The sequence below is a fragment of the Mobula hypostoma genome, chromosome 18 (genome assembly GCF_963921235.1).
Source record: "Mobula hypostoma chromosome 18, sMobHyp1.1, whole genome shotgun sequence".
NCBI classification, from domain to species: domain Eukaryota; kingdom Metazoa; phylum Chordata; class Chondrichthyes; order Myliobatiformes; family Myliobatidae; genus Mobula; species Mobula hypostoma.
The window spans coordinates 33650104-33671942 of record NC_086114.1 but is presented as its reverse complement, the minus strand read 5'-3'; the positions used below and the strand labels follow the sequence as shown (position 1 = coordinate 33671942).

Here is a 21839-nt window from a genome sequence, read left to right as displayed (position 1 = left end):
TAATTATTTTAAGCCAAAGCTAGCCCATCAGTTCCTCATTAGGTCCTTTCCCCTTTTCTCCAGAACATTCTAGCTGTTACCTCATCCCTCCCATATTTAGCTATACCTTGAGCTGCTTCTGCAAGATCGGATAGTTCCTTACTTGAGCCTTTGCCTGTCTTTAGAGAACAGTGACTAGTACGTCACCGGCTGCCGGGTAAAGCTTCTTTCTGACTTGTCCAAACTTGTCCAAAGCAGTAAGCTAAGGCGCTTACAAGGTGATTGATTATAAGTTAATCATTGTCCTCTGTTTTTCCCCCTATTTACCTATCCCTTCATTCCATCATTCCCCCTTTTTATCACTTTATGATAAACAATCAAACAGGGACTGAGCAAAGCAGCATCAGTCTCTCCATGCAAAGTCGGCAGCCACCATCAGGCAGGTCATTATCACACAGCAAGCAATAATTATAACAATGAGAATAATCAGCCCATGCAGCAAATAAGACCCCCATGATCCTCCCTGCAACCATCCTAACCAGCCATCCCCCTTCCCTGAACGCTGCCTGAAATCATCCAATTGTTTCTTAATAGACTGAATGGCATGGGTCACGTATGATTCGTCAGTGACATGGTGATACATTTGTCTCCGACTATTGCGCACACCCCTCCCTGTTGGGCCAACTGATAATCCACAGCATACCTGGTCTGCTGTGCGTGGAGTCGCAACTCCACCAATTCTCTGTTAACGGCCTCCAGACCTTCCATCGTACTGTTCCCCAGTGCCGCCAGCCTACAAATGATGTAGTTGCGGTTCATCGTGGCCATGGTTCCTGCCGAACTCCCTAGAGAGAGAGCACTCAGGAACCCGTAGCCCAGAGTAACGGGACTCCTCCAGTCAGCACAGAATTCTTTACTCACGGCTCGAGCTGTCAGTCGCCGTTGAACGTGGGCAGCCTTGGGGCAGGGAACAGAAAGTGGTCCGATCGTTCCTACTGCAAAGAGGTTAGGCAGAGTGTTGGTAGCTGTAGTATAGGTGCCACTAAACAATAACACATATCCTTTCTTGGCCCTGTAGCAAGTATTTGTGTAACTCACTATTTTATTACCACAAGTGCTTCTGTAGATACAGGGAGGAGTATTCAAAAGTCTGTGAACCTGCTGACACATGAGTCCCATTGCAATATCCACACACATACTGAGTTCCCTTAGAGAGGGGCACGCATAGTTCGTGGATACATTTGCAAGAGAATATTCCCTGGCTTATCTTACATCGGCGGTCCAGGCAAGTTTTCTGAAGGCAAGGTATCTCCTGGGGTACCCTGGCAAGGACGCACCCCTCCCCTTCTCCCGCAAAACAGAAGGGATAATTCCCAATGCACCCACATTCTCATCCCCTACTCTCCAAAGACACTTTCCCCTGGTCCCTTTACATCCTGCCCCTGATCTATCCACCAGTATTAAGTCATTTTCTGCCCAATTTAGCCCTGATGGGTTAGCAACAAACAATGCTTCTACAGATTGTACCAAAGGATAACATGCAGTACGGTTACCATGCAGACGCATGTGAGCTTTATAAAGTAAATTGTCCTTCAGGCTTAGTGCCATGGGGGCAATCATAATAGCGAAAAGTCCAATAACAGTCTTTAGTCCACCTGCGGAGCCCATCGTTTGCAATCACTCAGGTGGATCCAGCGGCTGTGCCCTTGAACCCTAAAGGCTGTTGGTGTTTGCAGGAGTATCTGGAATGGCCCTTTCCACTGGGGTCTAAGCTTGGGACGCTCCCAATCCCGGATCAGTACTGAATCTCCAGTTTTCAACTCTGGCCACTCCTTTTCCTGGTCTCCAGGTTCCTTCAGGGTATTCTGCACCTGGGAGTGAAGAAACTTTAGAGAGGATGTTAGTTGGCGAAAGTAATTCTGCAATTTGTCCCCCATAACATTTAGATCAATTTGGGTGGGAAGCTGCATGTCAGCGTCCCACAGGGTCATTCCAGGACGCCCATAAACAATTTCAGCTGCAGATACCCCTGCAGTGGAATGTGGGGTAATTCCCATATGGTATAAAGCCAGCGGGAGGACCTTCAGCCAACTCAGTCCGGTTTCGGACATTAACTTAGACAGCTTGTTTTTCAGGGTGCCGTTGGCCCGTTCCCCTCCTCCTGCAGCCTTCGGGCGGTCAGCGCAATGAAACTGCTGTTCGATGTGCAGCACCTCACATAGTTCTTTATTTATATTTCCTACAAAGTGGGGGCCATTATCCGAACTTATTTGTCTGGGTACTCCGAATCTTGGTATAATTTCTGTAAGCAACAACCTTACCACCGTAGAAGCTTTATTATTGGTGGTCGGAAAGGCTTCAATCCATTTTCTGAACACATCCACAATCACTAAACAATACTTATAACATTGTACGCGCGGTAGTTCGATAAAATCAAGCTGAATACATTCAAAAGGACCACTTGGCAAGGGGGTTTTCCCTGGGGCACACTTTACTCCCTTTCCCGCCATTGTCTTTTGGCAAATCAAACAGGCTTGTAGTTTTTGCTGCAGCAGCTTCCTCCAGCCTGGGGTGCCACCGCGTTCGGAGCAAAATATTACTCATTCCCCCCTTGCCAAGGTGGGTGTCCGTTTGCAAGCAATTGAGCAACGTAGGCAGCAATGTATTAGGAATGCAAAGTTGGTCAACTGGTGCATGCCAGAGGCCCGTAGACACCGAATGCACACATCCGTGTGTCTTCCAAAGTTGTTTCTCTGAATCAAGGGCGTCCCCCTGAAGCTTTTGAACTGTAGCCCTGTCTGGAGTGCCCGGCGCTCATGGTGTTTTAGTCACGGTGAAGGCCGATCGTTCTGCAGTTAAAACTATAGGAGTCCCTTCTTGCGCAGCCTGTTTAGCTGCCAAATTGGCCCTGTTATTGCTTTTATTCACTACAGATTCGTCCTTTAGATGAGCCAAACATTTAATAATGGCTAATTTTTCGGGGAGGAGTATGGCCTGTAGGAGGTTTAACGGGGATATGCCATACCTCCTCCTCCTCAATCTCATTATCATTAAAGAGCATGGGCAGTCCAGACAGGTCAAGAGCTACCTCAGTTTTACTTTTGCTGGCTTCATCATCATTCTTCCATCTATCCTTAGCCCACCTATCTCCTTTTTTTTTATATATCCTGTTCTTCCTTATTCTTATCGTGATCCTCACACAATCCTTTTAATACCTCCCACGGTTTCGAATTTCCTTCACTGTCACATACATTAATTCCTCAGCGACGTGCATTATGCTCCCAGCTACTTTGTTAGATTTGTTACTTAATTCCTTGGCCATTTTTTTCTCCAATTGGACATTAAAACCTTCCATTTTTGTCTGGTATTACGCTTCCAGATTGCTTCTTCTGCCTTTAGACAGTTATCTAAATCCCATGTCCCACCCAGAGGCCAAATTTCACTCCCCAATTTCTTATTTAGGCATGCCGATAACCTTCGGTAATCATTCTCTCTCTCTGGGTCATCTTTACAAAGTTTAAACAATGGCCCGTTATTTACAGACTTATCTAACGTTTGCCCCATGCTCCCTAATCGAGTGGGTCAGCCGCCTCCTTTTCTCACTCCCACTTCAGGGTCCTGACCTTCGCGTGGGGGATTTCCCCTCTTAACAACCAGTCTAAGGCTGGGTGCTGATACTCCAGAGTGCGGCTTTACCACCTTATAATCTATAACCCCTACTTCCCGTTAATTTTGTGCCGTGTCTCTCTGCACCCACTTCAAGATCCTGACCTTCGCCTGGGGGATTTCCCCTCTTAACAACCAGTCTAAGGCAGGGTGCTGAGACAGGCAAATTGTCACAAGTATACCACAAAACGTATTTACAGCATCCGGATAAATTGCAGGGGAGAGCCACTTCCCCTGTGTTTGGCCAAACGTCTGCTCTGCCCCGTGCTGATCAATTTACTGCGTCTGCATGCCCCGGCCCCCACTACGCCAATGGAATGGTCACCAGCTCCAAATGTAATAGGTTACTGCCACTAACCTACTGACCAATTTGCTGTAACACACTCAAAAGAAAAATGTAATAGACTACTACCGGTGATCCGCTGCCCAATTTGTTTAGCACCGGCAGGCTTTGAGAATCTCAATACCTCATTGGGGACTCCTGCCCCTTATCACCATATACTTCGTTGGGAACTCTAACCCCTTACCTTGTCGGGGACTCTAACCCTTCTTTTAAACTGTGGTACTCGGGCTTTCGGAGGGGGTCCGTCAGAGGATTACCCGCCAGACAGGGGGATCGTCAAGGTGGACAATTAATGAGAGAGGTTCAAGGTGACTCTTACCTTGTGAGCCCACCTGCCTCAGGTCACCGCCACCGATTCGACCTCTGACACCATCTAACGAGGCCCTCGATTTGGACCTCCGGGCTCGGCTCGCCAAATTGTCGTACTCGATCGGACCCGATGCAATAGCAATTGTACCATAAATGCACTGACACACGTAATTCTTTTCAAAACTTTATTCTCTACTCATAGCATGCTATGGGGGAAGTTACAGACTGATCTCCCAAAAGAGCCAGTCCAGAAACTGCCCCCGAATTACACAGTTCTCCACAATCTATAACATTGATCCTTTTCTCACTCCCACTTCAGGGTCCTGACCTTTGCGTGGGGGATTTCCCCTCTTAACAACCGGTCTTACGATCACAAGTTTAGACAATATTAGAATCATTTCAATCACATGCTAAGATACAATTAGATGTAAGATAATCATTGGTCGGTATCGGACTTCCAGGTCATCAAGGGAATGGCGGCGTAAGGAAAAGGTCTCTCGACAAAAAAGAAGGTAAACTGCCCCAAAATCGAATTTAGACAAATACTTAATATTGCATAACTATATTAATAAAAGGGGCAAGGATGATGTCTAAGAACAAGAATAAAAAGTCCGCTTCGAAGGCTGATAAACATAAAGAGACGCAGCAAGGCGACGGGCCTAGCTCCCCCACGGCAAGCCAGGACGGAGATAATGAGGGGGAATCGGTGACTCTGTCTTTGATTCTCGGAGAGATTCGCGAGTTCCGACAAGATAACGGCAAACAGCTGGAAGATATTAAAGGAGAAATAGTAAAAACTAACTCGCGGATAGATGAAGCCGAAGCGAGGATTGTTGGAATTGAAGAGAAGCTACAAAACGCCGAGGAAGTGATAGCAGAAATGCTGAAGCTACAAGACCAGCTCCAGTGGAAACTAATAGATCAAGAAGGCCGCTCGAGAAGGGAAAATGTGAGGATCTACGGAGTTCCCGAAGGAACCGAAGGTAAACCCGGATTGATGATTCCCTTCGTGGAGAAGCTGCACGAGAGAACCTTGATATACCGGCCGCAAAAGACCTACAGATAGAAAGGGCTCACCAGCGCCCAGCCCAGATCGATTCTGATCAGATTTCTCAGTTACAGAACGAAGGAAGAGGTGCTTAAAAGAGCATGGCAAAAGAAAGGTTTCATGTGGAACAACTGCAAAATCAGTTTAGACCACGACTACGCACCGGGGATTCTTGCCAGACGGAAGGAATATACGGAAACACGGAGAGTCCTGAAGGAAAACAACATCAGATTCCAGACCCTGTATCCAGCTCGGCTGAGAGTCGTTTACGACAAAGGGACAAAAACTTACGCTACGGTGGAGGAGGCAACGTTGGACCTGGCGGACCGGGGACTATCTATTAAAGTTATCACCCAACCGGAGTCGCTACTGGAGAGGATTCGGCAGAAGTCGTGGCAGTTAGTGGGGCGAGGACGCTCCACTCGAACCAGAGTGTCAAACTACAAGGAAAAGCTGCAAATATTCAGACGCGAATGTACAGAGAATACAGATTAATTAAGAGAAATGACTGAAAAGAGTAAATCGGACTTAAAAGTAAAATGAAAACTGGTAACTGAAAATAAACTAGGCGGAATAACTTGAATGATAGCAATATGGTCGAGACATAAATAGGAGAAAATTCTCTATGATTATTCAAACTGCTGAGGGCCCTCTAACACAGGGTGAAGATAGAGGTTATCCCTCTGAACTGAGGCGGGTCGGTGCTCAGGCCTCACTGTGGGAAGTCGGGAAAAATTTTCAAATGTTATACGTTCAGAAATGTCTAGGGTGTGGTTATATGTCTTGGTTTACTGTTGAGAAGGGATTGCTTACTGTTTGGTTAGAAAAGGAAAGTGCTTTTTTTCTACTAGAGAAAAATGCAAACTGAATTGGTAAAAATAATTTCCTATAATGTTAATGGGGTTTTGAATCCAATTAAAAGAAATAAGATTATGTCTAAATTGAAAAAAGAGAGGGCACAAATAGCTTTCCTCCAGGAAACACATATGAGCCAATCTGAACATGGAAAATTAAAAAGAATGGGCTTTAAGCATGTATTTTATTCATCATATAAATTGAGTCACAAAAGAGGGGTAGCTACTTTAATATCAAGTACTCTTAATTATGAACATATTTCAGAGACTAGAGACAAAGAAGGACAGTTTGTAAAAATCACAGGAAGAATAGAAGGTACAGAAATAACATTGCTGAATGTTTATGCTCCTCCAGGTAGTGAATGGTCATTTTATAGACACATTTTTGACCTAATGGTCAGTTCTCGAGGGGTAGTAATTTGTGGAGGGAATTTTAATATTAGATTAAATCCTATATTAGATTCTTCAGGAATAGTTACTCAGAATAAACCTCTGACTCGGAAAGTGAATTCATTGATGGAGGAGTTGGGAATTATAGATGTCTGGAAGGAATTACACCCTACTAGTAAAGATTATACATATTACTCTTTCCCTCATTCAGCCTATTCAAGGATAGACTATTTCTTTATCTTTAATACAGATAGACTCAGGATAAAAAACTGTAATATTGCAACAATTGATCTGTCGGATCATAGCCCAGTCTCTATGTCTCTAATCCTGGAAAGGAAAATGAGGAAAACACTATGGAGGCTAAACTCACATATACTCAATAACCCGAAAGTAATGGAGAGATTAAGGGGAGAAATCAAAGAATATCTAGACCTTAATGATACGGGAGAAACATCACCAGTGATTTTATGGGATACATTGAAAGCTGTACTGAGAGGGAAAATTATTTCCATTACTACTCACATGAAAAAAATCAATGCACAAAAATTAGCAGACCTTCAAGGAAAATTAAAACAACTTCAAGTTGTAGATAGCAACAAAAGTAATTCAAATCGAAAACAGGAATTTAGGAAATTGCGAAGTGAAATTGATGATATTTATACGTTGGAAACTCAAAGAAATTTTCTTTACCTGAGACAAAAGAATTATGAAGTAGGAAGTAAATCAGCTAGATTATTAGCATATAAATTACGAAAACAACAAGCAGACAATACAATTCATAAAATAAGAATCCAAAGACAAAGCTTGTGGAGAGTACAATAGGGAAAATTCAAGAGAGTTTTGAAACATATTATCGAGAGCTGTACTCCCAACCCCGGGCCCCCAATGAGCCCTATATAGACAGTGTATTGAATTTTTTAGATCTACCCAAACTTACAGATTTACAAAATGAAAGTTTATTAGAACCAGTAACTGTCAAAGAACTGAACGTGGCCATCTCTAGGTTAAAGGCTGGAAAGTCCCCGGGTTCTGATGGGTTTACCTCAGAGTGGTACAAGTCCCTGAAGACACAGTTAGCCCCATTACTACTTAACAACTTTAATTGGATCTTGCAGAGAGGAGAAACTCCACCTTCCTGGAGAGAAGCGATTATTTCAGTTATTCCTAAAAAGGGTAAAGATAAACTAGAATGTGGCAATTATCGGCCAATTAGTGTTCTTAATTTAGATTACAAACTATTTACATCTATATTAGCGCACAGATTGGAAAAGCTTTTACCTGGCCTAATCCATTTAGACCAGACTGGATTTATTCAACAAAGACAAACACAGGACAACATAAGGAGAACTCTGCACATATTAGAACAGGTTAATAAGAACGAGACAGAGACAATGGTAGTAGGATTGGACGCTGAGAAAGCTTTTGATTCGGTTAGTTGGGCGTTCCTACACAGAGTGTTAGGAAGATTCGGCTTTCAAGAAAGGTTTATTAAAGAAATTCAGACTCTATATGACAGCCCTACAGCCCGAATTAAGATAAATGGGGACCTCTCTGACTCCTTCATTTTAGAGAGAGGCACTAGACAGGGATGCCCAATTTCTCCTCTCCTTTTTGCGCTATATATTGAACCACTTGCCCAACTAATAAGACAGAGCGAAATCGTAAAAGGTATCAAGGTGGCAGGGATTGAACAGAAAGTGGCGTTATTCGCAGATGATGTTTTGGTCTATCTGAGTGAACCAGAAAAATCATTTATAGGATTGTTTACACTGTTGGATGACTTTGGGAAAATATCAGGTTATAAAATAAATGTAAAGAAAACGCAGGTTATGTCCCTAAATTATACACCATCCAAAATATTGCAGGATACATACGATCTTAAGTGGGAAGCTAAATCATTAAAATATTTAGGAATAACCCTGCCGAAGGATCTTTCAACACTGTCACAGGTAAATTATGGGCCATTAATCTCAGAGATAAAAGCAGATATGCATAGCTGGAATCTTATCCCCTTTTTAAGTTTAAATTCAAGGATAAATACTATAAAAATGAATATTCTTCCTCGGTTATTATATCTTTTCCGTACTTTACCAGTGGAGGTGGATGATAATCAATTCAGGGAATGGGACAAATGGATTTCCCGCTTCATTTGGCAAGGAAGGAAACCTAGAATTCGATATAACACCTTACAGTTAGGGAAGGAAGGAGGAGGTATGGTTCTTCCTTGCCTGAGAAATTATTTTTATGCCTCACAGATAACCCCTCTGTTATATTGGTGTAATAGGGAATATAAGGCTATATGGAAGGAAATAGAATTTGGATTAGTTGACAGTTTTCCTCTTCAGGCCTCAATAGCTGACAAAGGATTGATGGCCCAGTTGGAAAAATTTAATAATGCTTGGATAAATCTTACATTAAAAGTATGGCAGAAGGTGGTTAATTCATGTGAAATTAATAACATGTTAAAACTCTTTAGATGGTGTGCATATGATACCGAATTCCTTCCCAACAGAGGAGATAAAAGATTTGAGCTATGGATAAAGAAAGGTCTTACAACCTACCTCTCATTTATAGATAAAAGAGTATTACAAAGTTTCCAAATCCTGCAGGACAAACATGGCCTAGAACATAATGACTTTTTTAGGTACCTTCAAATACGAAACTATGTTAACCAGAGTTGTAGATATACAGACCTATCAAAAGTAGAATTAGAATTTTTCAAGATTCTGAATTCGGCTTGCAGTTCAATACCTAGTAAATCAGTTTCTCGCCTATATAATGCACTCTCCCATGCTAAAAATGTAAATACACTGTATATTAAAGAGAAGTGGGAGAAAGAAGCGGGATTGGTACTTTCAGAGGAGGCTTGGGGGAAAATCTGCAGCTTTCAATGGTCCTCGACTAATTCTTTGACTTGGAGAGAACATTGTTGGAAAAACATTATAAGATACTTCAAGACCCCATATCAGGAAAAATATAAAGATACAAATGTGATGTGTTGGAGAAGGTGCGGCTCCAAGGAGGCAAATCATTTTCATATTTTCTGGGATTGCCCTAAATTAAGTCTATTTTGGGAAGGTATTCATAGAACATTAGTTAAGGTACTTAGGTCCCAGATACCTCTGAACTTTGAGACCCTCTATTTGGGGCATGTATTGTTCCTTGAACAGAAGGAAGATATAAAGTTGCTGCAGGCCCTCTTAGCGGCAAGTAGGAAATCAATCACTAGAAAATGGCTAAATCCAATACCACCTACATTAGAAGATTGGTACGAAATTATCTTGGAAATATTTAAAATGGAAAAGTTGACTTACTCCCTGAGAACTCAAAAAGAAACATTTTATCAAATCTGGAATAAATGGATTGAATATATAACCCCAATGCGAGCAGACTTTAGATGACTCTCCTAATGATTTATATTGCTCTTCTCATCAACACAGTAATATTGCTAACGTAAGCACCCCTAGTCTAAATGTTTGTTTTTTTTTTGGAAAATAGAGAATTAACACAAGTAAAGGGAAAGATTTGGGAAAGGGATAAAAAAAAATGAAAAAATTAAGTAAATAAGTACATAGGGATTGGATAATTATGTCTGCGGGCAGGAACAAGCACGAACAAATTGGGATATAAACACCTACAATGGTTGGTATATAGGCTTGTATGCAACATTTTGGACCAGTGGAAATGGTCCAGAAGGGTTGTATGGAAACTATTATTACCATTTTTTTTAACAACTAATTTCATTACTTAGCCTAATAGGTTAGATTTACCACAGTACATAATTATCTATTTAAATGTTTATTTTGCTTTTATATCATCTCAATGTGTACTTAAGAATGTATAAATAATTGTAGTTTTATACATATAAAAAAATGGAAAAGGTTATATGTGTGAAAAAAGTACATGATAATTGTGAATTCCTTATCCAATTAAAAATAAAATTTAAAAAAAAAGATAATCATTGGTCAGTTAGTTATAATTATTTTAAGCCAAAGCTAGCCCACCAGTTCCTCATTAGGACCCTTCCCCTTTTCTCCAGAACATCCTAGCTGTTACCTCATCCCTCCCATATTTAGCTATACCCTGAGCTGCTTCTGCAAGATCGGATAGTTCCTTATTTGAGCCTTTTTCTGTCTTTAGAGAACAGTGACTAGTACGTCACCGGTTGCCGGGTAAAGCTTCTTTCTGACTTGTCCAAACTCTTACAAGGTGACTGATTACAAGTTAATCATTGTCCTCTGTTTTTCCCCCCTATTTACCTATCCCTTCATTCCATCACAACTAGATCCCTAACAATCTAGTTCCCTGGTAACAATAATGTGAGGAAATCTGCTATTGCTGGAAATCTAGAGTAACACACACACCGATGGAAACGAGTAAACAGTTGACATTTCGGGCTGAGAACCTTCTTCGAGACTGGAAAGGAAGGGCAGAAGTCAGAGTAAAATGGTGGCGGGAGGGGAGGATGAAGTACAAGGTGGCAGGTGGTAGGTGAAACCAGGAGAGGGGGAGAAGTACCAGAGGGAGGTGATGGGCAGGTGAGGAGATGAGCTGAGAGAGGGAAACAGGAATATGGAATGGTGAAGAAGGTGGGCGGGGAGGGTAACTACTGGAAGTTCGAGAAATCAGTGTTCACGCCATCAGGTTGGAGGCTAATCAGACGGAATATAAGATGTTGCTCCTCCAACCTGAGCATGGCTTCATCGCGGCAGTAAAGGAGGCCATGGGCTGACATGCTGGAATGGGAAGAAGAATTGAAATGGGTGGCTGCAGGGTGATGCCACTTTTTGCCGTGGACTCGGCACTAGCACCCATAGGTGCTTGGCGAAGTGGTCTCCCAATCTACATCAGGTCTCACCAATATACCGGCCCTGGTAAACTTGGCTGACTTTATGTAGCCTCAGGCAAATTGATCAGCCGTGATGTTTGGCTCAACCTTATTATTGTAAATTTTTTGTCTGTTTTTTTAAGTGATCCTTGGTGGATTAAAGGATTCAATTAAAGAAATCAGAAGATGCAGACGTTTGCTAATTATTGCCTGTGGAACGAGTTATCATTCTGGATTGGCGGTATGTTTTCATTATTGTCTAACATTCTTAAACTTAGAGCAAGTATCAAAAGATCTGATTCAAGTTTTACTATGACCATCCCACGAAGTCACAGCATTATTTTCAGGACAGCGCATTTTCTGTTTGATCTGTGCGTGTCTTGCATGTATTTTGTGGATGTTGCTTTGTAGCCACAATTGACTGCCCATTTCCCAGGTGCCCAGGGATGTGTTGAGTTAGTTGATGAAGTGTGACTGGTGTTAGTGATGGGCTGGTTCAAGTCTGAAGTGTATACACAGCTGATGATGTGTGACTGGTGTTGGAAGTGTGCTGGTTAAAGTGTGAAGCAAACAAAAGCAGTATGAAGTAAAAACAGTAAATTCTCAAGTACTCTGCAGGTCAGGCAGCATCTGTGGGGAGGGAATCAATGTTAACATTTCACATGGCTGACATTCAAATATTAGACGCATCTCCTTATTTTTCCTTTCCTAATAATACATGAAGCTTACTTGGACTCTTGAGAGATGGGAGATCATCAGTTTAGAACATAGAATAATATAGCGCAATACAGGCCCTTCAGCCCATCAACAATCCAACCATTCTTTCCTGCAAGGCCCTCCATTCTTCTATCAGCTACGTACCTTTCTAAGAGTTTCTTAAATATCCTAATGTATCTGCCTCCACCAGCACCCCTGACAGGGCATTCCATGCACCTACCACTTTCTGTGTAAAGAGCTTACCTCTGACATCCTCCCTATACTTTCCTTCAACCAGCTTAAAGAAATGCCCCTCTTGTCTGAGCCGTTTCTTCCCGGGGAAAAAGTTTCTGGCTATCCAGTCAATCTATGCCTCTTAATCATCCTGTACGCCTCTATTAAGTCACCTCTCATCCTCCATCTCTTTTGCTCCAAAGAGAAAAGCCCTAGCTCGCTTAATTTATCTTTGTAAGAGATGGCCCTAGTCAAGCAGCATCCTGGTGTATCTCCACTGCACTCTCTAGCACATCCTTTCTATAATGAGGTGACCAGAACTGAACACACCATATTCCAAGTGTGGTCTAACCAGGGTTTTACAGAGTTGCAACATTACCTCATGGTTCTTGAACTCAATGTCCCGATTAACGAAGGCCAACACAGCATATGTCTTCTTAACAGCTCTATCAACTTGTGCAGCAAATTTGTGGAACCCCAAGATCTCTCTGTTCCTCTGCCAAGAATCCTGCCATTACCCTATACTCTGCCCTCAAACTTGACCTTCCAAAGTAAATTACTGCACACTTTGCTGGGTTGAATTCCATCTGCTATATCTCAGCTCAACTCTGCATTCTGTCAACATCCCATTGCAACCTATAACAACCCTCCACACCATCCACTACTCCATCATCCTTCCCGTCATCTACAAACTTGCTAACCCACTGTTCCACTTCCTCATCTATGTCATTTGTAAAAAAATCATAAAGAACAGTGGTCCTAGAACAGATCTCTGTGGAACATCACTGGTCACCGATCTCCAGGCAGATTACACTCCATCTACTACCACCCTCCGCCTTCTAAATGTAAGCCAACTCTGCATCCACACAATCAATTATCCCGGGATCTCATGCCTCCTGACTTTCTGAACGAGCCTATCATGGGGAATCTGATCAAGTACCTTACTAAAATCCATATACTCCACATACACCGCACTTTATCAATGTCCTTTGTCACATCCTCAAAGAATTCTGTCAGGCTCGTGAGGCATGACCTATACCTCACAAAGCCATGCAGATTATCCGTAACCAGGCTATGCTTCTTCAAATACTCATCAATCCTGCCTTTAAGAATCTTCCTCAACAATTTGCCCACCACTAAGTAAGGCTCATTGGTCTATAATTCTCGTAGTTATCCCTTCTCTCTTTTGTGAACAAAAGAAAAACATTTGCCATCCTCCAATCATCTAATACTTCTGTTGTGCCCAGTGAGGATTCAAATATCTTCGCCAAAGTTGCAGCAATCTCTTCCCTCGCTTTCTGTAGTAACCTGTGATATATCCTATCTTGCCCCAGGAACTTGTCTATCCTAATGATTTTCTAAAGTTCCAGCACATCCTCTTTCTTAACATGGTAATGTTCAAGCATATCAGCCTGTTTTACACTGTGCTCATAAACATCAAGGTCCCTCTCACTGGTGATGTATTCATTAAGGAACTCCCCTTTACATAAAGCACAAAAAAATTCCACTCGAATTGGTCCTTTGGCCCATCTTGTGGGCAATAACCATGAAGCCAATCTTAACTAGTCCTATCCATGTATTCATGGTCTGCATCCCTCTGTTCCCTGCCTGTTCTGAAATCTCTCTCAATGTCTCTTAAATATTGCAATCGTATCTGTTTGTACTACCACCCCTGGCAGCGTGTTCCAGGAACCAAAATCAGAAAAATTTGGGCCACAAATCTCCTAAAACATTCCCCCTTCCCTTTTAAATCAGTGCCCTCTCATATTTGCCATTTCCACCTTGGGAAAAATACACTGACTACCGACTCTTTCACTGCCTCTCTTACTTTTATAAAGTTCTGTCAGGTCACCACTCAGAGAATGCCCAGAGAAAGCAACCCAAGTTTGTCCAGCCTCTCTTTTCAGTTAATACTCTCTAATACTGCTTCTGCACCCAGTCCATAGCCTCTATATTCTTCATACAATTTGATGACAGGAACTGACTCAATACTCCACATGTGGCCTAACCAGAGTTCTACATGACTTCCCAACTTTTATTCCCAAAGCCTGGACTGACGAATGTAAGCACATTCTACACCTTCTTCACCTTCTTACCCATTTGTGTTGCCACTTTTGGACGGCTACGGACTTGCACTCCAAGACCTATTCAATGTTAATGTTCCTAGGTGCTTAACATTCATTGTACACACCCATCTTGTGGTTGACCCTCAAAGCGCAAGACCTTACACTTGTCTGGATTAAATATCATCTGCCCTTTTGCTCCCAAACTTCCAACTGATCTATGACCCACTGCATCCTTTGACAACTGTCCTTTCTGTACACAAGTCCTCCAATCTGAAACAGTAATTTTGTTTCTTTCTCTACAGATACAGATTGACCTACTGAATATTCAACCATTTTCTGTTTTTATTTCTGTCATGATAAGTTCACTTCGTGTGTGTGTGTGAGAGAGAGAGGGAGAGAGAGAAAGAGAACACTTCATCAATATAACCATTGAACATTGAAAAAATATCAATCCATTTTGAGAAATTTAATGCACTGATGAACTGCCTGGACCAAACCAAAAAAACCATCAAAAACCTTTTTTGAAGGGCTGTATTCACATTCAGGGAGTTATAGACTTGGTATTACAGGTGGATAGAGCAGTGATAAAGCCTTCATTGTGCAAGGCACTGGGTATATGAGTTGGGACCTCATTGCAGTTGCACAAGTTGTTGGTTAGACTGCTCCTGGTTGTCACACTACAGGAAGGATGTGGTAGCTGCAGAGAGAGTGCAGAAGAGATTTACCTGGAATGGAGAGATTGCATAGGCAGGAGTTGTACTACTTGGAATGCAGGAAGTTGAGAGGTGACCTTACAGAGATTTACCAAATTACGAAAGATGTAGATAGTCAAAGTCGTTTCCCCTGGACAGTGGTATCTAAAACTAAAGGGCATTAGTTTAAAGAAAGAGGCAAGATCTGAGAGGTAAATTTTTTCCACACAGAGTGTGGTGAATATTTGGAATGAGCTGTCAGAGAAGGAAATGGAGGCAGATACTATTACAACATTTATAAGACACTTGGTCAGGTACTCGCATACACAAGGAGCAGAAGGGTAAGAACATAATACGTTTCTATGCTGTACAATTCAATGATTGTATGAAACCTGCTGTGTCTCACAGGAGGTGTATATCTGTAGTTTACTAAGGAGGGGTGAGCCACATATACAACGACCCAGGGATCCCACTAGGAGCCTATCAGAACCTGTTGTGATAAATTGCAAGTCAAGAGTGCCTTTGACCATCACACTGCATCTTTGACTGAGTAATGTCAGCAGAGGCCAAGGTTATAAATTTGGACAGTGTTGCTAGACCTATTCTTGAAGGCTTTTTTTTACCATGACCCAGCTCTCCTCTGTTATTGGCTAACTATGCTACATCCCGCCCTTCCTGTGCCAATTGAGAAGGAGGTTCTTCCATGCCTGACTGGGTAATTCATCAACTTCCAGTCTTGCCGTCCTTCTCCAACCATCCTTTTATAATTTATAAATGAACATGTCCAGTCATATTATTTGCAAGCACAAAGTATTTTTAAACCTGAATGATTTCCTGCAAGTCTGTGCAGGAGATCAGCCATCAATACCAGACTTAAGGTTAGGAACCCCAACCTCGGGTTGAGCAGAGATGTGACTGGGTGAGTGAGTGAAGATAAGAGCAGAATCGGGCCATTCGGCCCATTGAGTCTGCTCTCCCATTTGATCAAGGCTAATTTATTTTCCCTCCCAACCCCATTCTCCCTGTAGCATTTGATGCCCTTACAAAGCAAGAACCTATCAACCTTCACTTTAAAATTACCTAAAGGCTTGGCCTTCAGAGCTGTCTGTGGCAATGAATTCCACTGATACATCCTCATCTAGCCAGAGTGGGTGGTGAAAGGGTTGGGAGGGTGGGTGGAGAAAAGATTAGATGGGGTTTGGGCAAATGGGTGGGGGTTTTTGAGTTGGTGGGTGGAGAAGGGATTGAGTCCAGCTTGAGTAAAGGTGATGGTTAGTAGGAGGGGAAGGAATTGTGGGGGGTGGGCAGGTTTCTGTAGATTTCTGAGGATGGCAAAGTGGGGTGGTGTCGAGACGCGGAACAGGGGAGAAGGGAGAGGAGGATGAGTGTTTGGTATTCGGAGGGGCGTGACTGAAGGGATGTGTTAGCAGTAATTTATTGCAGTTCTCTATCTGGAGTCTGTCTCACACAGCTGGCATCCCCTGTTGTCTAATGGTGACAAATTGTCTCCTGACTGAAAAAGGCTGGGCGGGGAGGTGTTTAACGCAGAACTGTGCCGCATATTGACGGGCTGCACGCCTCATTAATCCTGTTTGATTCTAATGAGGCAATTATCTCTCCAGAAATTGAATTCATATGTAAATTGTAGCACTGTCAATCCCTGCGCCATTGCTGCTCCCCCACAAACCAGCACCTCCCCAGACACTCAGTTATTGCCCCAAGCAGAGCAGAGTTTGCTGTGTGATAATTGTGCGACTGTACTCCTGATGTTGGCCTTTTGGTTGCTTATTTACACCACAAGTTGCACAGCAGAAGTGAAGTCGGCCATTTGCTCTTTAGTCGTGTTCCCTGATGTAATCAACTCCAGTCTGCATTTGGAAGCTTTCTTGGAACATGTGAAACCACTCAGTGAATGAGGAGGTGGCTTGACTTGGCTAAAACTGCGGTGAATTTTGAGAACTAACATTTGCTGGCACAGATCCAGTTTCCTTCTCTAGTGCTTCTCTGAGGGTCCCTGTGCAGCTCCCTTTCCCGAGGGGCACTCTGCCAGTTTCCCAGACAGTCCGAAACAAAACCATGATCTGTCCCCAAGGACTTATTAGGCCCAAAGCAGAGTCAATGGGTAATGCATCACAGAAACAAGGTCCAGGCCATGCTCTCTTCTTGCTGCTGCCATCGCGAAGGAGATACAGGAGCCATAGATTGCACACCACCAGGTTCAGGAACAGTTATTACCATTACACCATCAAGCTCCTGAACTAGTGTGGATAACTTCACTCACCTCAATACTGAACTGATTACACAACCTATGGATGCACTTTCCAGGTCTTTTCAACTCATGTTCTCGGTATTATTGATTTATTATTTTTTTTAAATAGAACTGATTTATTTGTCTCAGATACAGAATATTAAACTCCAGTCCCGTTAAAGGATTTTTGATTTATTATGATTTTTTTTTGTATTTGCACAGTTTGCCTTTTTCACATTGGTTGTTTGTCAGACTTCATGTGCAATTTTTCATTGATTCTGTTGTATTTATTTATTCTACTGTGAATTCCTGCATAAAAATTTCAAACCAGTATATGGCATCATAAATATACTTTGATAATTTTGCTTTGAACTTTGAAAAAGGCTATTCAGCCCAACTTGCCCATGCTGACCAAGATGCCCTGCGTAAGCCAGTCCTGCTTGTCAGCAGTTGGTCTGTATACGTACCTGACCAAGTGTCTCTTAAACGTTATTGTTGTACCTGCCTCATCCACCTCCTCTGGCAGCTCGATCTACATAGATGCCCACACTGCCTAAAGAAATCTTCCCCTCTCACATTAAGTTATGTCCTCTAGTGTTTTGTACCCCTTTCCTGAGGAAAAAGACTGTGTGAATTCAACCGATCTATACCCCTCACGAGTTTAGAGTCACTGAGAGCGGGTGATGGGGGATGTGCAGATGCTGCAAACCTGACACAAAAACTGATTGCTGTGAACACGCAACAGTTCAGCAGCATCTGTGGATACAGAAATGGAGCTAACGTTTCAGATCAAGGAACTGAAGGGTCAGCGACCTGAAAAGTTAACTCTGTTTCTCCCTTCACGGATACTTTCCACCTGGCTGAGTGCTGTCTGCAACATGGTTAAGGTGACAACAGTTCATGGTTCAGGACGGTTGTCTTTCCTCAGGATAAAATAAAAATTACAGTTTATAAGTAAGTACTAAAACAGGGTAAAGCAACTGGTATGGGTGGAATGGGGAAGGCTTTTGATGGATGGGATGGTGGGGTGGGGAAGGGTGTTTGTTGGTGGATGAGATGGTGGGGCGGGGAAGGGATTTGGTGGATGGGATGGTGGGGCGGGGAAGGGATTTGGTGGATGGGATGGTGGGGTGGGGAAGGGTGTTTGTTGGTGGATGGGATGGTGGGGGTGAGGAAGGGATTTGGTGGATGGGATGGTGGGGTGGGGAAGGGTGTTTGTTGGTGGATGGGATGGTGGGGGTGAGGAAGGGATTTGGTGGATGAGATGGTGGGGTGGGGAAGGGTGTTTGTTGGTGGATGAGATGGTGGGGTGGGGAAGGGATTTGGTGGATGAGATGGTGGGGTGGGGAAGGGATTTGGTGGATGAGATGGTGGGGGTGAGGAAGGGATTTGGTGGATGGGATGGTGGGGTGGGGAAGGGTGTTTGTTGGTGGATGGGATGGTGGGGTAGGGAAGGGATTTGGTGGATGGGATGATGGGGTGGGAAAGGGATTTGGTGGATGAGATGGTGGGGTGGGGAAGGGTGTTTGTTGGTGGATGGGATGGTGGGGTGGGGAAGGGATTTGGTGGATGGGATGGTGGGGTGGGAAAGGGATTTGGTGGATGGGATGGTGGGGTGGGGAAGGGTGTTTGTTGGTGGATGGGATGGTGGAGTGGGGAAGTGTAGTGCCTTTTACAACCCTAGGATATCCTAAAGTATTTAGGAACTTTTTGAAATGTAGTGACTGCCGTAGTGTAGCAAAATGTTGTTCATAGCTAAAGTCCTACAAAAAATTAATGCGGCAAACAGTTTTAGTGATGATATTTAAGAAGACGTGGGAGAGCTTGACTACTCCGTCCGGGGGGGGGGCGGGGTACGGGGCTTGGCTTTATTGTCACTTACGAAGGCACTTCTGACAAAGTAGCTCTCTCTTACTATTTTCCTGACAATTCAATCTGTGTTGTATGCTCCACCCTCTGGGGCAGAGTTTCGGCTGAGTTATGAAGGCACCAGATTGGAACACCCAGCTGAGGTGTGGAAGGTGCCATCCTGAGATTGGGTGGCAAGGGGACATGGTTCCTATTCTTGATCGCTTGTCCAGAATATGCCCTTGTTTGGGAGTCACTTTGTAGGACGGAAGGAAAAGGCTGCAAATTGTATTGGATGTGATGCCCCCATATGGTTCAATAGTTCAGCCAAAAATAGAAATCTGAGTTGAACAAATTTACATGAAAACTACAATACAAATACATTTTCAGCAGTCAAACATGTTTCTTGCAATTTTGAAATAGTATTGTCTTAACAAAAAGGCACTTCCATGGGACTTGTATGAGAAGTCACAAAGTCAGTGATACAGCACAGAAGCTACCACGTCAGCACAGAGTATAAAGCAAACATTTACATGAATCCTTTTTCCATTTCTTCTCCACACATTCCATCACCTGCCACTCGTTCACACGCTGCGGACGCAAGGCAGATTAACCCCGAGCAGCCCACAGATTGTTGGGGTGTGGGAGGAAAGCAAAGTACCTGCAGAGGAAATCCACAGGGGGAGCATGCAGACTCCACACAGACATTGACCTAAGTCACTGAAGCTATGGAGCAGTGGCTCTTCAAAAATCCTCTGTGTGAAATGTACTCCCTTGGGCAAGTATATCCCAGGATGAAAGTTGCAGGCATTGTTCTGGGGATGGTCTTGCTATAACTCTGTAAATTATGGCAATATTTTTTCTTTATTGCCAACATAACATTTGCCTTTTAATTGCTTGATATTGGCGTGCAAGACGCCTTTGCACATCCACTCTTGATATTTGCTTTTAGAAGCGATTCCTTTTTCTGTTTTTTCCCACACGATTGCCATTGACTTGACATCTTCCTGTTCCCTGATTCCTCTTTCAGACACGACAGATCCTAGAGGAGCTGACGGAACTGCCAGTTATGGTGGAACTTTCCAGCGATTTCCTGGATCGCAGTACACCTGTTTTCCGGGACGACGTCTGCTTTTTCCTCAGCCAGTCAGGTACGACGCAGCATTTGTGAAATGTGTTTCTGAATGTACTGTTATTTGTTGGACTGCTGAACAAAGTCAGCATTCATTGACCAAGTTTTGGTTCTCCCTGAGGAAATGGTGGCAAGTCAACCGGACCTGCCTCACCTCGTTCTTCCTTGTGATCTGATGTCAGTGTGGGGGCTTGCCAAGTCACTTCACAGGGCAGTTAGGAGCTTGGATTGGAATCCCATATGGAACCAATAGGCATGTTCACCTCACCTCTGCTTCATTTTGCCAGATTATTGCAGAGACGTCAGAGAGGGTTCAGAGGAACTTCACGAGAATGATTCCAGGAATGAAAGGCTTGTCATATGAGTAGCAATTGATGGCTCTAGGCCTTTACTCATTAGGTTTTGAAGAATGAGGAGGGTTCTCATTGAAACCTATTGAGTGTTGAAAGGCCTAGATAGAATGGATGTTTCATATGGTTGGGGAGTTTAGGACCAGAGGGCAGAGCCTCAGAACAGAGGGATATCCATTTGGAATGGAGATGTGGAGGAATTTCTTTAGGCATGGGGTGGTGAATCTGGAATTTGTTGTCACAGGTGCTGTAGGGGCTTGGTCATGGGGTGAATTTAAGGCGGAGGTTGTTTCTTAATTAGTCAGGGCATTGGGAGAAGGCAGGAGAAGGTTGAGAGGGAAAATGGATCAGCCACAATGAAACAGCAGAGCAGACATGATTGGCCGAGTGGCCTAAAGTTGTCCCTGTGTCTTACGGTCTTATACTCAAACTGAGTCCAACTCCCCAAACTCTCCTGTGGGATTTGAACCCATCTCCTGTGTTTGGCTCTGGCTTGGGAAAAGCTCCAACAACAAGCAGGTATGTTGCTGGGCTGGGATGGGATGGCAGAGGGCCAAACTTCAGGAGTCGAGAGGATAAGTAGCTGTCTGATGCCCACCCACTGGGTGAAGGGTTTGCTCTTGGAGTATGTCACTGCCCTGGACAAAGTGGATTAAACTGGAGGCATTGTGAAGTGTTCCCCAGGACCTTGCTGGTGAATTAAACTCCATTTTCTTCTGAGTTAGTTTACATTCTGTTGAAATTCTTTTAGCTTGTTGAAAATAAAAACTGCCTTTGAATCTGTTAAATAACAGACTGAACAACGTGTGTTTTGCTGGAGACAGTCACCCACAAAGATCCACGTATTGTATCGCACTAGTTCCCAGCTTCATTTAGAAGCCGTAGTTACTTCCATTCTTATACATGCTGTTTTCTTTATCGTAAGATGTCGTGCACTACCGTGACATTTTTTCTCTTAGTTTTGAAATATTTGGTGAGGCCAGATTTAATGTGAGATGGCACAGCTTGTTGCATTTTGCAGCTTCAGTCACTGATATGTAATCCCAATCTCTGGTGCTAATGTGTGGAGTTTGTGTGTCTTTGTGGGTTCCCCCCCCCCTTATCATTTACCAAACTTGTATGTTAAAATCTCTTCGTAAATTGTGCTCAGTGTGAA

At 43.3% G+C, this 21839-nt stretch overlaps 1 protein-coding gene across 2 annotated transcripts in view; it reads left to right on the top strand.

The window, feature by feature from the left end:
• The window catches only part of LOC134358188 (glutamine--fructose-6-phosphate aminotransferase [isomerizing] 1-like), a 114223-nt gene that overhangs the window by 76404 nt on the left and 15980 nt on the right, over positions 1-21839 (top strand). For both annotated transcript variants that reach the window (XM_063070183.1, XM_063070182.1), the window contains exons 12-13: positions 11561-11658; positions 20232-20352. In XM_063070183.1, the coding sequence (XP_062926253.1) occupies positions 11561-11658; positions 20232-20352 (219 nt within the window). The remainder of the gene's footprint in view (positions 1-11560; positions 11659-20231; positions 20353-21839) is intronic.